This window comes from Trematomus bernacchii, unplaced genomic scaffold (genome assembly GCF_902827165.1).
Source record: "Trematomus bernacchii unplaced genomic scaffold, fTreBer1.1, whole genome shotgun sequence".
Lineage (NCBI taxonomy): Eukaryota > Metazoa > Chordata > Actinopteri > Perciformes > Nototheniidae > Trematomus > Trematomus bernacchii.
Window position 1 is genome coordinate 8,346,707 of NW_022987705.1, and position 15,348 is coordinate 8,362,054.

Consider the following 15,348-nt stretch of genomic DNA (forward strand, 5'->3'; position numbering starts at 1 on the left):
TACATAGGCAAGGCAAGTTTATTTATATAGCACCTTTCAACACAAGGCAATTCAAAGTGCTTTACAACAATGAAAGACATTAAGAATATGGCATTTAAAAACATGTAGCAGTCATTAAAAAGCAATACATACCATCTAAGTTAATTCAATCTCTGAAAATAAAAACACTAAGAGAGTTATACTACTACAATACAAATGTTGGCTAAACAAACCTCTAGATAACATACTACAGTATTAATAGACACATCAAAAAGTGAATAACATCTCCAAACCTTCACAGGACCAAGGACACATTCCCACAGAGAAAGACCGAAGGAAAATGTAAACCAAGGTGTAGAATCTAACGTTCTGTCGTAGATGACCACTACTCAATCAGACACGTCCTTATTATGTTCCTTACTTTATTCTAGACCAGATTGGAGACCTAAATAACTGAGCCAACATATCAATAATACAAGCTGTGGTGGACTGAGCGGATGAGCCAATAACACACTCAGCCTGGCAGCAGAAGCGGAAGACACTAATGAACATTTTAAGGGAGTCGGCTGCTTTTTACCACACCAAAGTAGATAGGGTTGTGATTATTTTTATTACATTGTAATAAAAATATACAGCTCCTAAATCCTGCATTACAGCTTTTAACACAATAAGCCACTGATGCACTATTGTGATGCAGCTACCCATAGTTATTTTGTTTGAACTATCACGCTTAGGCAGAGACCTACTGCTAACAACATCTGTACAAGAGACAGAAGAGTAGCTGAGTTTGTTTAAAAAAAATACACTTTTGGATGAGAGTTGCAGGTGAATTTTATGTGCAAATATCTCCAAGAAAATTGTGTTAAGCACTTCTAAACTATACATTTACTCCAAGCCTCATTATGTTTCATTTAGTTTCTAAGTTTCCACAGCTATAGACAAACAAAAGGCCAAACACAATAGCTTCATTTCTAAATAAACAAACATCTTTTGGTCAGTTATTAAAAGTCTGTTTTTTATTTTATTCTATACACACACACATTTTTTGTGTGTAAACTTGGGCAAGGCTCCCCTCAGGTCCGGGCCAACCTTTAGACACAAATCAGCAGCGATACATAATATTTGACAAGTGTACAACTTGCATGATTATATAATTGATTAATAACTTAGAGTTCTTGCTAGTTTATGTTTTTAACATTAGATAAGATGATGCTGTCTGGTTTAACTGCATTTAAAGTGCAGACAAATTGACTTTGTTCCTGCCAATGTTTTAATGGGAAAAAAAGTCAATATTAATTAATGGGATATTCTATTCTTCTATTCCAAATGTATTTATATACAATAAAACATTTTCCAACACAATGTTGCTTTGACATTGCAATTGCTTTGAATTGACACAGTAGGCTATGTATAACTGATTTCCCATGCTTTCTCCTACTGTATATCACTAAACATGAGGACCAAAACCATCTAGATGTTGGCAGTAACATACCGTGTTTTTATTTAATTGTGATAATAATAGGTTAATCGTTTCACTATTTGTATTTAATAAGCGAGGGAACATATCGACGCTTTAGTGACGTAGGCAGAGAACGACGTTTCCCGTAGCAACTGGGGCCGAACCGTTAACCGCAGCGGCCGTTGTACTACCGGAGCTTATCAAGGAGCTGGGGGGGGATTGTCGTCGGTAACGGGACACCTCCTCTGTCTTGTGAGGCGAAGAGGCACGGGGGCAACACACCATCGAGTCGGCAATCCCGCAGTTCCGTGCGGAGATGCTAAATATGTGGAAAGTCAGAGAGCTAGTGGACAAAGCGTGAGTAATACCGAGGAGCAGGTGGAGCTACTGGCTCAACCGCTAAGTGGCTGCTAAGCTACCCGGCTAGCTAGGCGGTTTTACCCAGGCAGCATCAGCAGCTTTAGCCGGGCAGCATCAGCAGCTTTTATCGCTAGAGGACAGGATACGTCACGGAGATAGCCCCTCAGCTGTTAGCTCTTCCTAGCTGGCTAGCTGCCAATCTTCAACACTGTGGCATAAATAGATATTTGTGTTTAACAATAGATTCTCCCATTGCATGTTTTTTTCTACACCTATTCATATAGGCCATGCAAATTACAATTACAAACTCCGACTTCATTTAATTCCAAACCACAACGAACGCTATCCAGTTAGCTGTTTTCGCTAGTATTGCTAAGCCCAGGTTGTCTGTGTGTTGGTGCTGCTGCGGAATCACGCCCTGTCCCACCCTGATGCCCGCTACCTAAACCATGCATTTACCTAACATTGTTTCCTCATTGGGAAGCTAAGCATCAAGGATGGCAAGCTAATACGCCAGATAATTGTTTGTGGATAGTACTTTTCCTGGTAATAAGCGAGCAACCATGTCTCAACGCAGCCCACGATGACCCCCTGGTCCCGGACAGTTAGGACAACAAAGCTCGTCCATACAGATCATACTGTAATGGCTACTGTTGTTGATGCAGACTACTATATTTTGATTATTTCTCTGAGTGCTAGACTACATGCTTCATTGTGACGTGTGTCTGTGGGATATCTTTTGTTTCAAGTATAATGGGCAGTATAATTGATATAGTCATTATACTGTTACCCAGGAGAAGGAAGAAGAGGTGGGACAACAACAGCCTACCTACCCTCCTGTTTGTTTGAAAAGCCACACTCAGTTATCTGAATCATTTTTAGTTTAACCATCGTTGGAAGACATTTTCAGTTATTTTACGTTAAAGTAACTAACTTCAGTGTAGAAATACTTTGTTAAAATTAAAAATACCTGTGTTCAAAATCTAATGTGCCACTGTACTAGCATGAACATATACTTCGAGAGATAAAAGTGCTCTTTAGGCAGATTTCATTTGTAATAATAATCTGAATGTGTAAAGAGTAAACTAGTAACAAGAGCTGTAAAATAATTAAAGATAACATAAAATAGAAAACTTCCTATGTATACTTAATTCAGCTACTGAGTGAAATCTAGGTGCAATTCATTATTAGTTGCTTACTCTTCTTAATCATTTCGGTTTTTTTCTTACAGTTTGTCAAATAATTTACATTTTGGTGGTAGAGTTTTGATGTCCGTCTTAATTTCTTAGGTCATTTTATTAGTGGCATACTCGTCTGTTATCGAAATATAATTTGAATATTTGGTTGAAACTGTCAGAGTGGGTTCATTTAAATATACATTTACAGTTCGCAGTGCCGTTGAACTGGACTGCATTATATTGAGCGGTGTTTCTAATGCTTTTCCTGAAGGGAGTAAAATATGACCCATAGTATATATTTAATATATTTATCAATGAAAATGAGATTGATTCCTCAACACTGAGCATTCGCTCCAATAGTGTAAATCATATTGCATTTGCAGTCAAAATAATTTTAATTACAATTTTCTTCCCAAATAAGTAAGCCCTACTTGTTAATGTGCACTTGCATTTTATCAATTCTGAAAATAAGGTTAAATGCAGTGTAAGGTATACTGTGTGGGTGTTGTATTAACACTGTAGTTATTTCATCTGAATACTGAAACCTTGAACACTTTTATTTAGAGAAACTGCCCAGTGGCAAGGAGAGTGCGATATATATTCCAAAATAATGTTTTTACTGAAGAAAGTTTGATGAACTCTAACATTCATGTATACCTATTTAAATACAGACCATGATGATGATAAAAACATTGGTATGGCCAACAAGGCTTCCAAGAGGAGGCCGTCCCTAAGTTCTTTCTTTTTACATTTTCCAAATCATAGCTTTATTTTCCACATTTCCACATTTGAGACCCTACTTTCTCTGGCTGGCTTCACACTTTATTTGTCAAATTATTTAGCAAAATGTGATAATGGAAAAATACCGGTTGATTTGCATAAAGGAAAGATAAGTGAAGAGAGAGAAGAAAGGAGATAAGAAGAGGGAATATACAGTAAAGTCGCACAATCAGAGAGCTCAACAGAGATTTAAACGGAATAATAGACACCAGCTCCCATCAGCTTTTGGTTGTGCCTGGCTGGGCCTGATGAATACACTCCATTATTGATCTACCTCAATAGAGCTGGCAGCAGCAGCCTTGCTTTCCCTGCAGATGAAGAGTCACACTACTATGGAGCTCTCGCTGTCTATGTCTGTCTTATCTACCGACAATAACACAGTCAAAGGCAGCTCTTGTGATGTACAGATGCCTCTTATTTCCTTCAGCTAGGAGAGTGGCAGAGCTTATAGGAGAAAGAGACGGCAAGGAAAGCTGCTGTGGAAGGAAAGAGGAAGATAGAATCAGGAGATTTGGAGAGGAGAAGAGGATCTGAAAAAATAACATGATAGGAAATGAAGTGAAAGCTGTGTGGTTCACATGTTTAGTGCTTTGGCTGTGGTTTTTGGGGTCTGTAAAGCAAGCACTGCACATCAAGAGATGCGATATACACAGACAGGAAAACAAACACAGCAGATGGTGAGCACACAGAATCAAAGTGGGCAGGAAGCCGGCATTGCTTATGGCGAGGTTTGGCTGTGTTTACCTCACTGTGTTACACACACACAGATGGATACACACCCCCTGCTCCCCTCTCTTTCATGCTCATCTCCCTTTTGTGCCCCGTAAAGCTGAATCATTTCTTACACACAACACTGGTGTGTCCACCTCTGAAGTGCAGTGGTCAGGCTTTTAGAAAGCTGTCATTTATAATTCAGGCAGCTGAGATTCTCCTTGTCCTACATGGTTTCATTGTCTACGACACCTGCATAAAAGATATGTTTGTTGTTATAATCCAGTTTTTTTAACGTATTGTCAGCTTTAGTGTGTGCTGCATGAGTGAGGCGTTCTCATGTGTAGCAGTACATCTGTGTTGTGTAAAAGTGTGTAGATATACAAATGTGTGTATTTTGGACTCTGCCACAGGGTTTCACCTTTACATGTTTGAAATAGTGATGTTAATATCAAAATGTGTTGGAGTACATTTGAAAGAAAATGTATGCTTGTGTCAACAGCACTAATGTGGTGATGAACTACTCCGAGATCGAGTCCAAGGTGAGAGAGGCAACTAATGACGACCCCTGGGGACCCTCCGGACAACTGATGGGAGAAATAGCCAAGTATGTCTAGGACACACATACACACACACCCTATTGATATTTCATTGGTTGCGTAAGAAGATGTGGGCAATTTAGGATTCCTTTTTAATGCGTTACTCCTATTTTACGTTACGGTAGGAGCATTGAATTAGGAACTGTTAATCCGTAATGCATTGTGGGCTAAACCCTTACTACAATTGTCCCAGGTAAGATAGTATCTGAAGGTCAAGACGTTTTTGTAATACTGTCCCCGATTACCTGACCTGATTACGTTTTGGTTAACATGCATTGGCTTTTCAAAGCACTTTAACTTTTGTGGTCTTGTGTTTGTGTGTGTAGATCCACCTTTATGTATGAGCAGTTCCCAGAGGTGATGAACATGCTGTGGACCAGGATGCTGAAGGACAACAAGAAGAATTGGAGACGAGTGTACAAGGTATCGTTACACTGTGGTTCGTTGGATGTCCCCAGATGTGTATGTGTTGTACTGTAACTGTGGTGTTGTTCTGTGCAGCTCATTTCTGTAGTGTTATATCAGGATTCATCAAAGCCGAGTCTCTGTTCCTCTTTGTCCTCAAAGTCACACACCCATATGTGCTCCAGTGTTACATATCTAATTGGATCATGTCATTCTGGGTTTTTGATTCTCTGTTTATCTTCTGTGTGTATCGTGTGAAATTTAGAGCAATGTTGCATTATAACTGAATTTTTGTTTCCTTCCCACACAATCAAAATACTTTAATGAAAATGTTATAAATTATGAAATTGCCAAGGAAGATTGAATGATTTAAGTTTAGTTTAAAGAAGGGACAGTTAAGTAAAGCAGAACTGATTTTTTTCTTTTAAGGAAAGATTATTTCTGTCAAAGTAATTTAACCTAAATCTTCCCCAAAGTTAACTTTCTTGTCACGTCTTTCAGTCCATCTCTTACTATCCCTTTCCTCTCTCTGCACACAGGCTTTACTACTGTTGGCCTATCTGATCAGGAATGGGTCTGAAAGAGTCGTCACCAGCGCCAGAGAACACATCTACGACCTGCGATCTTTAGAAAACTACCACCTCATTGGTGAGTCTCTTAATGAAAATGGAGCTAACTCTTTTTCGTCTTAACTTTTATGTTAATTTGTTTGCAAAATAAACACTCTTAGAAAGATCAAAGTGACAAAGTATAAAGAGTTCTTTCTCCGGGGAGCATGCATACAGTGTATTCAACGAGACGGAATTCTGTTCATTTCATTGTTAGCATTCCTGCATTATAAAAAAAACACCATCATGAGTTAACCAGCATTTCTACCAGTCCTCCTGATTGAGTTTTCTTTCTGTGCGTCTGTCCAGATGAGAGCGGTAAGGATCAGGGCATCAATGTGCGTCAGAAGGTGAAGGAGATGGTGGAGTTTGTCCAGGACGACGACAGACTGAGAGAGGAAAGGAAGAAAGCCAAGAAGAACAAAGATAAATACATCGGAGTGTCCTGTGACAGTATGGGAGGAGGAGGAGCAGTAGTATTAGCAGGAGGAGGAGGAGTAGGCGGAATTATCAAGAACTGTAAGTAATTCAGTGCGTCTCCTTTGACAGCGAATGACAAATGTGAATTAAATGGTTATAATAACTTTCCCTATACATGCTTTGAATGATGGATATTAGGGATGCTCCGATCGCCAATTTTGGGGCCGGAATCAGTATCGGCCGATGGGCGGGGCCTATAGGGATCTTCCATTTAAAGTGATGTTTAAAACTCAGTTAATGGGGCTCATTTACTGGCGCTTCCACAAACAACAACCAACATAATTATTACATTCAAATGAAGTACATTATTCAAGTTTACATTAACTTTGGATAATAACACAGGAGAAATGAGCGGAAGCGCTCTCTTTTCCTCTCTCTCCCCCTCTCTCTCTCTCCTGACAGCCCGTCAGTATCTTCTCATGCAGCTCACTGATCCAGTAATGAGTGACATATATTTTTAACTAGTTTAGCTTGTTCCAGAGGTAGATAAAATAGCTAAGTGTGTTAGGTCTAACTCTTAGTGTGTGTTTTGCTCGTCCGTCCGTCCGTCACAGCGGGCGGAGCTGCAGGATTTCTGCTTCACACACGTTGCGTACCGCTATTTTATTGTCCTTTTCGGACACCTTAAAATACTGCCAGACTGGTGAAGCCATTTTGGCGAGCTTGTTTTGCCGTGCACAGAGAAAAGTGTCATGTATTTTACGTCATCATTTTACGTCATGCGATCGGCTCTCGCGATCGGCATTTTTAGAGAGCACCGATCGATCGGCAGAGAGTGAGTATCGGCCGATATCGATTGGCGGCCGATCGATTGGAGCATCCCTAATGGATATCATGTGAAGCAAACACTGTAGACATTTTGTAAAGTTATTAAGTCTATACATAGAGATTTCTTCAATGATGTGAAACACAAAACGGTATCATTTATCAATTATAGTTAAGCCTTGTCTGCCCATATACTAAAACCTTTTAAAACCGTCATTATTTTGGCAAGTATTGCGGATATTATTTATTCTGTAGTGTAAATAGATTAGTCAACAAGTCGATGATTTAATAGTTAAAAAACATTTATTGATCAACTTCTTCCAACTTCTACAATGCAAGGATTTTCTTTTGTGTGTACATTTAAATGATATAGTTCTTGATTAAGACTTGACGGATGTCTGTAAAACAGCTCAGGTTTATTCTCTCTCCTTTTTTATGTGTTCTTCCTTCCAGCTAACGAGTTGGATCGGAGTAAGTGGGATGAGGACTGGGATAAGAGCAAAGGAGCTTTCCCCTTCAGCGAGAAGCTCGGAGAGATCAGTGACAAGATTGGCAGCACCATAGACGACACAATCAACAAGTTCAGGAAGAAGGAACGAGATGACTCACCGGAGAGAATCAGGTAAATGCACCCACTGTTAGTATCACCAATATCACCTCACCACGCACTTTAGATAGTCATAGCCTCGCTGTCATTTGATTTAAGCTACATATAATCAGATTTGGCTGCCCTTCACATCACATTCAGGCCTATTAGAATATACCGCCCCAATCTGTGTCTCTTTACCCGCAGCTACACTTCAATTGTATCTCCCAAGGCTATAAGAGCAGGCTGTGCTTTTTCTAAAGAAGGGTTTAAAGAGAAGCTTGCTAAATGAAGCATTGATACTGGTATACTCAGAGAGACAGTCTGGGGGAAATTATGTGGTTTTTTTATACATGAAATCATGTAAACATGTTCTGGTAGAAACCTAAAATAAATATCTACCCTTACATAACCAAACACACACAGACATACAAAAAACAATCAATACAAAATCTCCTCAGTGCTGTTCCTCATTCGTCCTTCATGTCTGGTTGCCATAGTGACAACGAGGAGGATCGGGCATCGAGGAACGGTAGGCAGGAAACCCTTGAGTTCAAAGACGAGGAGGAAACTGTCACAACGAAGAGCATTCAGATCACACAGGCAACAGAAACAACGACGACGACCACGCGGAAACGCAGCGGAGCAACAAGCAACAAGACTCTGGACCTGGGAGCTGCAGCGCACTACACCGGAGACAAGAGCCCAGAGGTGAAAGACACACACACACACACACACACACACACTTAAAAATGTGGGATACATTTTTAATTGTACATTTCTAATCACTGCTTCTCTCTGCTTCTGTCTTCAGTCATCACTCAGGCAGTCTTCGAGTGGCGGCCTAGCTGACCTACTAGTGATTGACCCTTTATCCAATCAGAGCACTGCAACAGGTAAATACAAACTTTCACGAATGCAAAGATATAAAAAGCAAGGGCCAGGATCTTGGTCTAGGTGTTGTAAAAAGTTGGGAGGATAACTTAATTGCCTGCTTTCTGTAAACTAATCTAAGTATCACAAAGAAACTTAACTTAATCACTTTCCGTTACTTATGGATGACCTCAAAATGAAATATGCAAATATAGACAAGAGAAAAATAAAATGCTGAAATGTTGTCATTATTTTGTAAAGCAGGAAAGGGGAACAACATCAGAGTACAGTGTACGTTTTGCCTTTCAGTTGGGAAAATGCTGCCATCTTTCAAGGGCTCAAATAGTTTGGCACCCTAGTGTTGTCTGATTTAAACTTGGATCAGCACCGGTACTCCTACAATTACATTTATCCTACATGCAAAATGTCAGGTTCTTCCTGGATTATTGTTGCTGGGATGACTCTCTGCAAAACAAATAACTTGCACTGTACTGTAGTATTGCTACCCTTTTGTTTTGCTTTAAATACAAAACAATAGCAACATACCAATGCACTGTAAAGATCAATGTGTTAGACTCAATATGTGAAGTGTATACCATTCTTATAATATTATATTAAAATGTAATGTTTTTGTATATAATGCATGTTTCTGACCATCCAGGTGGCAGTTCAGACCTCATTGGTGGATTTGCTGACTTCTCTTCTCCTGCAGCCTCTGCCAGCCTCCCAAACTCCACAGGTAAACTTGGTCTTCCCTCCATCAGATGTTTTTGTTTGGTACATTTTGACCGGACCAAGGGGGAAAGTTATTCATACAGAAAATTGAGTGTAGGGATATGGAGAGAGTCTGTGTACATCACTGTACAAGAGCGTACAAAAGGAACAATTAAACAGACTTAAGATCAACTGATGAACAAAACAAATCCACAAAGCCTAATATCAGTCACAGTTTTATTAGATGCTAGTTTATGGCAACGCCCAAAAGATTTTTAGAAAATTGGTGTACATTTAGGACAAGGTGAAAGAGTCTGTTTGTGTCAAAGCCCAAGATGAATATTATAATAACAACTTAACATGTCTCTAATCTCCTGTGGCCAGCTGCTGCCCCATCCAATGGAAACGGGGAATTTGGAGACTGGAATGCTTTTGGGGCCAATCAGCCAGCTTCCCCCGCCGGTTCCTCCCAGCCCGTCACTGATCTGTTCGGCAGCGTCCAGTCCGCCCCCTGCTCTAAACCTGCCACCGTCCCACCTTCTGCAGAGCTCTTTGATCTGATGGGGGGAGTGAACCATCAACTAACCAATCCACACGCAACGCTGAGCGCCTCTCAGAGCATGACTTTCTCTCTGGGAGGTGCAACACCAGGGGCGTCTGTTGCTATGCCAACAATGCCCCTTTCTCGCTCTCAACAGGTATGTATGGTTCCCTTCCTGGACAGGGACTCCTAACCTATATAAACAGGGGTGCACATAACTTTCTTAGTGAGTTATTCAAATGAGTACCAGGAGACAATGTTTGGTACTCAGGGCTGCCCACGCAAAGTTATGTGTTCAGCCCCTCTGTTTCGCGAACGTCGACGGGGGGGAGAGGGTGCGTTTTGTCGGTGGGGGTGTAGTATTGAACGTTGACGGGAGGGGTGGGGGTGGGCGCTAGTGGAGCACGCGCGTGGAACTCGCGCCGGAAGTTGTGGCACAATTCCGTTGTACACCGGCTCTGTCGTCCAGTGATCGAAGCGCCTTCTGGAAATGCTTCACAAGTCCGCCGGTATGCAAATGCACTTAGTGAGACAAGTGACGGTACGCATTTCAGATGTTTGCCGCGCATGCGTAACTGCGTACCACTTATGTGCACCCCTGTATATAAAGATTGATGTCAGTGCACCCTTGAAGAATGCTTCTAGTTCAAATGTTCAATAAATCTAAAGTAGGGATGCACACATGTATGATAATTTGGCACAAATATAATTAAATATTTAAATGTTGTCTATGCAGTCAAGTCTCAATATCGTTATAATGGCCCACTGGCAGATGCAAACATAGACTATCCCTTTTTTATTTATTTTTTTAAATGCACACATTCACCTTTGCACTCTCTTTGTCAATGGTTCACATCATGTGCGTATACACATCATCCTATTGGCCTTTCATATTTGAGGAAATATACATTTCTGACAAATTCCAATATTTAATTTGAATACCTTTATCTGCTGATACTAATGACATGCAGATATCAGTTTGTCCCTAGTATGAAGTTCCAGTTTATGGCTGTTACTTGCATTCAGTTTTGAGTTTTGAGTTCTTCACAATATGCTTTTCTTTATTTTAGAGCCTGGGAGGCTCTCAGCAGCCCTTTGATCAGCAGAAGGTTGGTGTTGGAGGTCCAGGATCGTTAGGCTCTACCTGGTCGGACCCCTCCGTCAACATCAGCCTGGACTTCCTATCAGCAGGCCTCAACCCCACCAAGACACCGCCCACACTCAACAACATCATCCAGCAGCAAGGTATCATCTTCCAAATTGTGATTCATCTTCTGTTTGTACAGCCTGCAGATGTAAAAAAGATAAATAAATGTGACTTGACCGTTTCTAGATAAGACTTGTCAGTTTTACTATCTCACTTACTGGTAAAACCTAGTACTAACTTCTCCCTGCTCATGTTTATGTGCAGGAGTTCCTCCCCTCAACCTGTTGTCCCAGAACTTCGGAGGACTGAACCTCAGCTCCCCGCCTCACGTGACCCCCATCAGACCACCAGCCAATCCTATGATGGCCGGCAACGCCATGGGAATGCCTGCTATCTTGTCATCGAGTCTCCCCCCTTCTATGACCACAGGGACCATGGGGATGGGAGGACTTCCTGTAAACCAAGGCATGATGGGAATGAACATGAGCATGAATCTGGGCATGGCCGCTCCAGTGATGATGGGCGGGATGGCAGGCATGGGAGTGCCAGGAGCAGCACACTCCATCAGCCTGGCCATGGTTCCTCCCAAACAGGATGCCTTCGCTAACTTTGGCAGTTTTGGAAAATGAAGGAGTGCAAATGTGTGTGTTTGAGTGTGTGACTGAGTGTGTGTGTGTGTGTGTGTGTGTGTGTGAGGGTGCATGTCTGACATTATGAGAGTTTGAACCACAGAAGGACTGCTGTACTTGAAGACAACCTTGCATGTTTCTCTAGCTGCTTCTGCTGTCTGTGGCGAGCTGGCGACTGCTCATCATCCCCCAGCCTGTGACATGTTGATGGAGGACAGAGCACCCACAGGTGCCCCTCAACTGTTTGATGTGTGAAATGATGTCCTCCAGAGAGACTTAAAGAGCAATGAAGGTGTTAACCCGCCTTCACTGTTGGCCTATAGTCATTACTTACCTGTGGGTGAAAAGGTTCTTCCTCTTTTCCTGTTTCATAAATTAACTACAGTATATCCCCCTTTATGACAGAAATCAGTGCAAACATTTACAAAGTCTTCATTATACTGAATCCATACTCTGGTCCTCCAGCAGAGGGCAGAGTGAGTGAATGAATTGCATTTGACATTTTTTCCCCTTTCCTCTTTTTTATCAGTCTTGTAGCCGTTCAGAATAATTTCATGTTCAATAAACACCAACAGTTTTATTAAAGTGTTTTGATGAGTGAAACCTTAACATGCCCAGAACAAAAGTCCCTAAAATGTTCAGCTCTTAATATTATAATGAGCAGTAACATTCTGGATGCCTCTGTCTGATTAAAGTCTTTGTCAGTGTTTTATTTAGATTTCTACTAAATGAAAGGTTTCTCCTCTCTTGGCTGCACAAGATGGGGAAAATGTGCGATAAGTGATAATCTTGTTGAATATCGCAATAAAGATATAACAAGGGAAATTAAACAGATGTGTCATCAGTTATGCCTTTCTGCTGCTTTCAGTATACTGCTCAAATTCAACAAATTGCTTGTGTAATGAAAATAATATATAAGAAATTATTTCTAACATTCTTTTATTAAACAAATTGAACCAATTGGCACAAGAAACAATTATAATAGTTACATTTTCAAGCACAGCTTTGTGCTGGTACTCTTCTACAAAAATTGAAATCTCCTTGAGTTCGATATCAAAGTCTTCTGTTGTTGACATTGCGATAATGATAGGAAAACCATATAGTGTACAGTTTATGGATAGAGGTACAGGATCATCTTTTTTAATTTGAATAAAAAGGGGACATGATAATCATTATCTACAAGACTGAACATTATGATCCTCTACATTTTTTCCATATTTAAGACGATGGCTCACTTCAGCATTTTTGGTCAACCTAGCAATGTACTTTTAATTACAAACTGTTGTTTTTGTCAGCAAACTTGGTAGTCTTTTGGTGCAAAGGTTGCCTATCTGCAACTCACCACCTGTACCAAGAAATAACCGCCCTTAAATTTGACATGGACATTGGAGGAGTTAATTCAATAGCTGAGTTTTAATGAATTATTTTTAAGGTTAGTTGAGAGCATTCTTAAGGGTTTGGGGGTCTTGAGTGAAGTGTGTGTGAGAATAGAATGAGTGGGTATGACTTTGTGTATAGTTTTTGCTGTTTGATGTGTTAACACAGCTTAGCAGAGCCTCTTGTCATTTTCTGAGGCACTGCTCTCCAAATGACCAAATCTTTATTTTGTTACTCTCAGAAGGATGATTCCATAGCTATTAGTTTAATATTTGATTAGTTTCCTTGTAAGCTTTTGTTCATATGTGAGAACTACTAATAACATAATCATAGTTTAAGGGAATCATGTTTTTGTTTCTTTTTGGTAAAGCTCGTTTCATTTAATTGTTCTCTATATTTTCTGTACTTCATTCGACATTAAATTAAATTATAACATTAAAGATTCGGTTTCTTCATTTTTTGTAAGAGTATGCAACTCTGTGTGTTATTGTCAGTAATGTAGGACACAGTTTAAACCAACAAAGGAAATATTATTTCACCACCAGAGTTTGTCTTGTTTTTGTCTAAAGAAGACATCAAGCAAAAACATTCAAGAGATATCAAATGGTCAATTCGGCCATTCTGTATAATGAGTAATTGTACTTTTGGTCCCACAAGTGTATTTCTATGCTAACCTTATGAATGCAGTACCTTTACTTGTTACATATGTTTTCTACACTGAATAGCACTAAAGGTCCTGAAAAAAAAATCACGTTTTTTTATTTTTTATTTAACCTTTATTTAACCAGATAAAAACATTGAGATAAAATCTCATTTTCAATGCTGACCTGGCCAAGAAGGCAGCAACGTTACACATAACACATAACACAAACATATAAAATATAGAGAACATAACAAAGAAAACAAAAGACGAAAAAGCAGTCACTACATTGTGCACATTAGGACAGTAAGAAAAGTACACTACTTGTTACTGCAAGAGCAGCTGGTGGTGAGGACTTCAGACAACTTCAATTTAAAACATGAAATAGAGACCTCAGTTTAAGGCGTGATTGAAGGTCATTCCAAGACCAAGGACCATAATAAGAAAGACTCCTTTTTCCAGCCTCAGTCCGTACAGTAGGTACCTGGAACCGTATCCAGGCACTGGATCTGAGGTTGTAAGAGTCACAAACTGGGGCAAATCTGACACATATGTAGAGTGGAAGCTTACCTAAAATGGCTTTATACATTAATAAAAACCAGTGCTGCATCCTACGCATAGTAAGTGAGGACCATCCAGTTAGGCTATACAGTGTGCAATGATGAGTCCTATAGGGTGCATTTGATATATAACGCAGTGCAGCATGGTAAAGTGGGTCAAGTTTGGCCAAAACAGTGGGACAGGCAAATCTATAAATGGTATCACCGTAGTCCAGCTGGGACAGGAATAAGCCAGAGACCAACCTTTTACGGGATGAAATTGAAAAACAACATTTAAATCTGAAAAGGAAGCCAAGAGTGAATTTCAATTTCTTTGTTAAAACTTCAATATGGTGTTTAAAATTCAGATTACTGTCCAACCAAAAGCCCAGATATTTGTAGGTATCAACAAATTCAACAGAAACGCCATCAAGGGTGTCAATGGAGAGGCAAGAGGAGGACGCTGACTTGGGAGCAAAAAGCATTGCTTTGGTTTTCTTACTGTTCAATAGCAGTTTAGAATCAAGAAGCGCATGCTGCAGGTATTACATGTATTCACAGAAAAATAGAGCTAACAGTATGATTATAAATAAAAATAAAAACATTTTGCATCTGGAACGTTGCTCTTATTTACTTCCAAACCCGGTCTCTGTTGACTGAGCATTCCAGTTGTCACAATACGGGTTTTACAAACCCAAAAACAGAGCCAAATCGGAATTACAGCGACGGTCCTTGCAATAAAAATAATAACAATGAGAGTTCAAATAAAATCGTTATGGTCAACCAGAAACACGGGCCAGGACCCAGCCAGGACACCGGCAGCCGGGGCCGCCTCTCAGTGCCTGCAGACCGAATCCGCGGATCAGACTCATCCGCTGGACTTAACCGGAAATGGGGTCAACACTTACAAGCCCCCAATGGTCAGTGTCTTTCACTACTCTATTGAAAACAAAAGTAATGCATTGTAAATGTTACTTT

At 40.2% G+C, this 15,348-nt stretch overlaps 1 protein-coding gene across 1 annotated transcript; it reads left to right on the forward strand.

Annotated features, from left to right (window-relative positions):
* Positions 1-1,580: 1,580 nt before the first annotated feature.
* On the forward strand, positions 1,581-13,631 carry LOC117490713 (clathrin interactor 1-like). The gene is made up of 12 exons (XM_034140501.1): positions 1,581-1,795; positions 4,970-5,074; positions 5,393-5,489; positions 6,011-6,119; positions 6,389-6,598; positions 7,778-7,946; positions 8,411-8,621; positions 8,725-8,806; positions 9,445-9,522; positions 9,882-10,195; positions 11,109-11,283; positions 11,450-13,631. Exons 1-12 carry the CDS (start codon positions 1,755-1,757, stop codon positions 11,812-11,814), a joined length of 1,956 nt encoding a protein of 651 aa, XP_033996392.1. The 5' UTR covers positions 1,581-1,754; the 3' UTR covers positions 11,815-13,631.
* The last annotated feature ends 1,717 nt before the right edge of the window (positions 13,632-15,348 follow it).

What these genes read in the sequence shown, in the direction of transcription:
- LOC117490713 (XM_034140501.1), top strand. Translation starts at nt 1,755, where the DNA reads ATGCTAAATATGTGGAAAGTCAGAGAGCTAGTGGACAAAGC. An exon ending in AGAGAGCTAGTGGACAAAGC is followed by an intron (nt 1,796 to 4,969) that starts GTGAGTAATACC and finishes TTGTGTCAACAG; the next exon opens with CACTAATGTGGTGATGAACT. An exon ending in ATTGGAGACGAGTGTACAAG is followed by an intron (nt 5,490 to 6,010) that starts GTATCGTTACAC and finishes CTCTGCACACAG; the next exon opens with GCTTTACTACTGTTGGCCTA.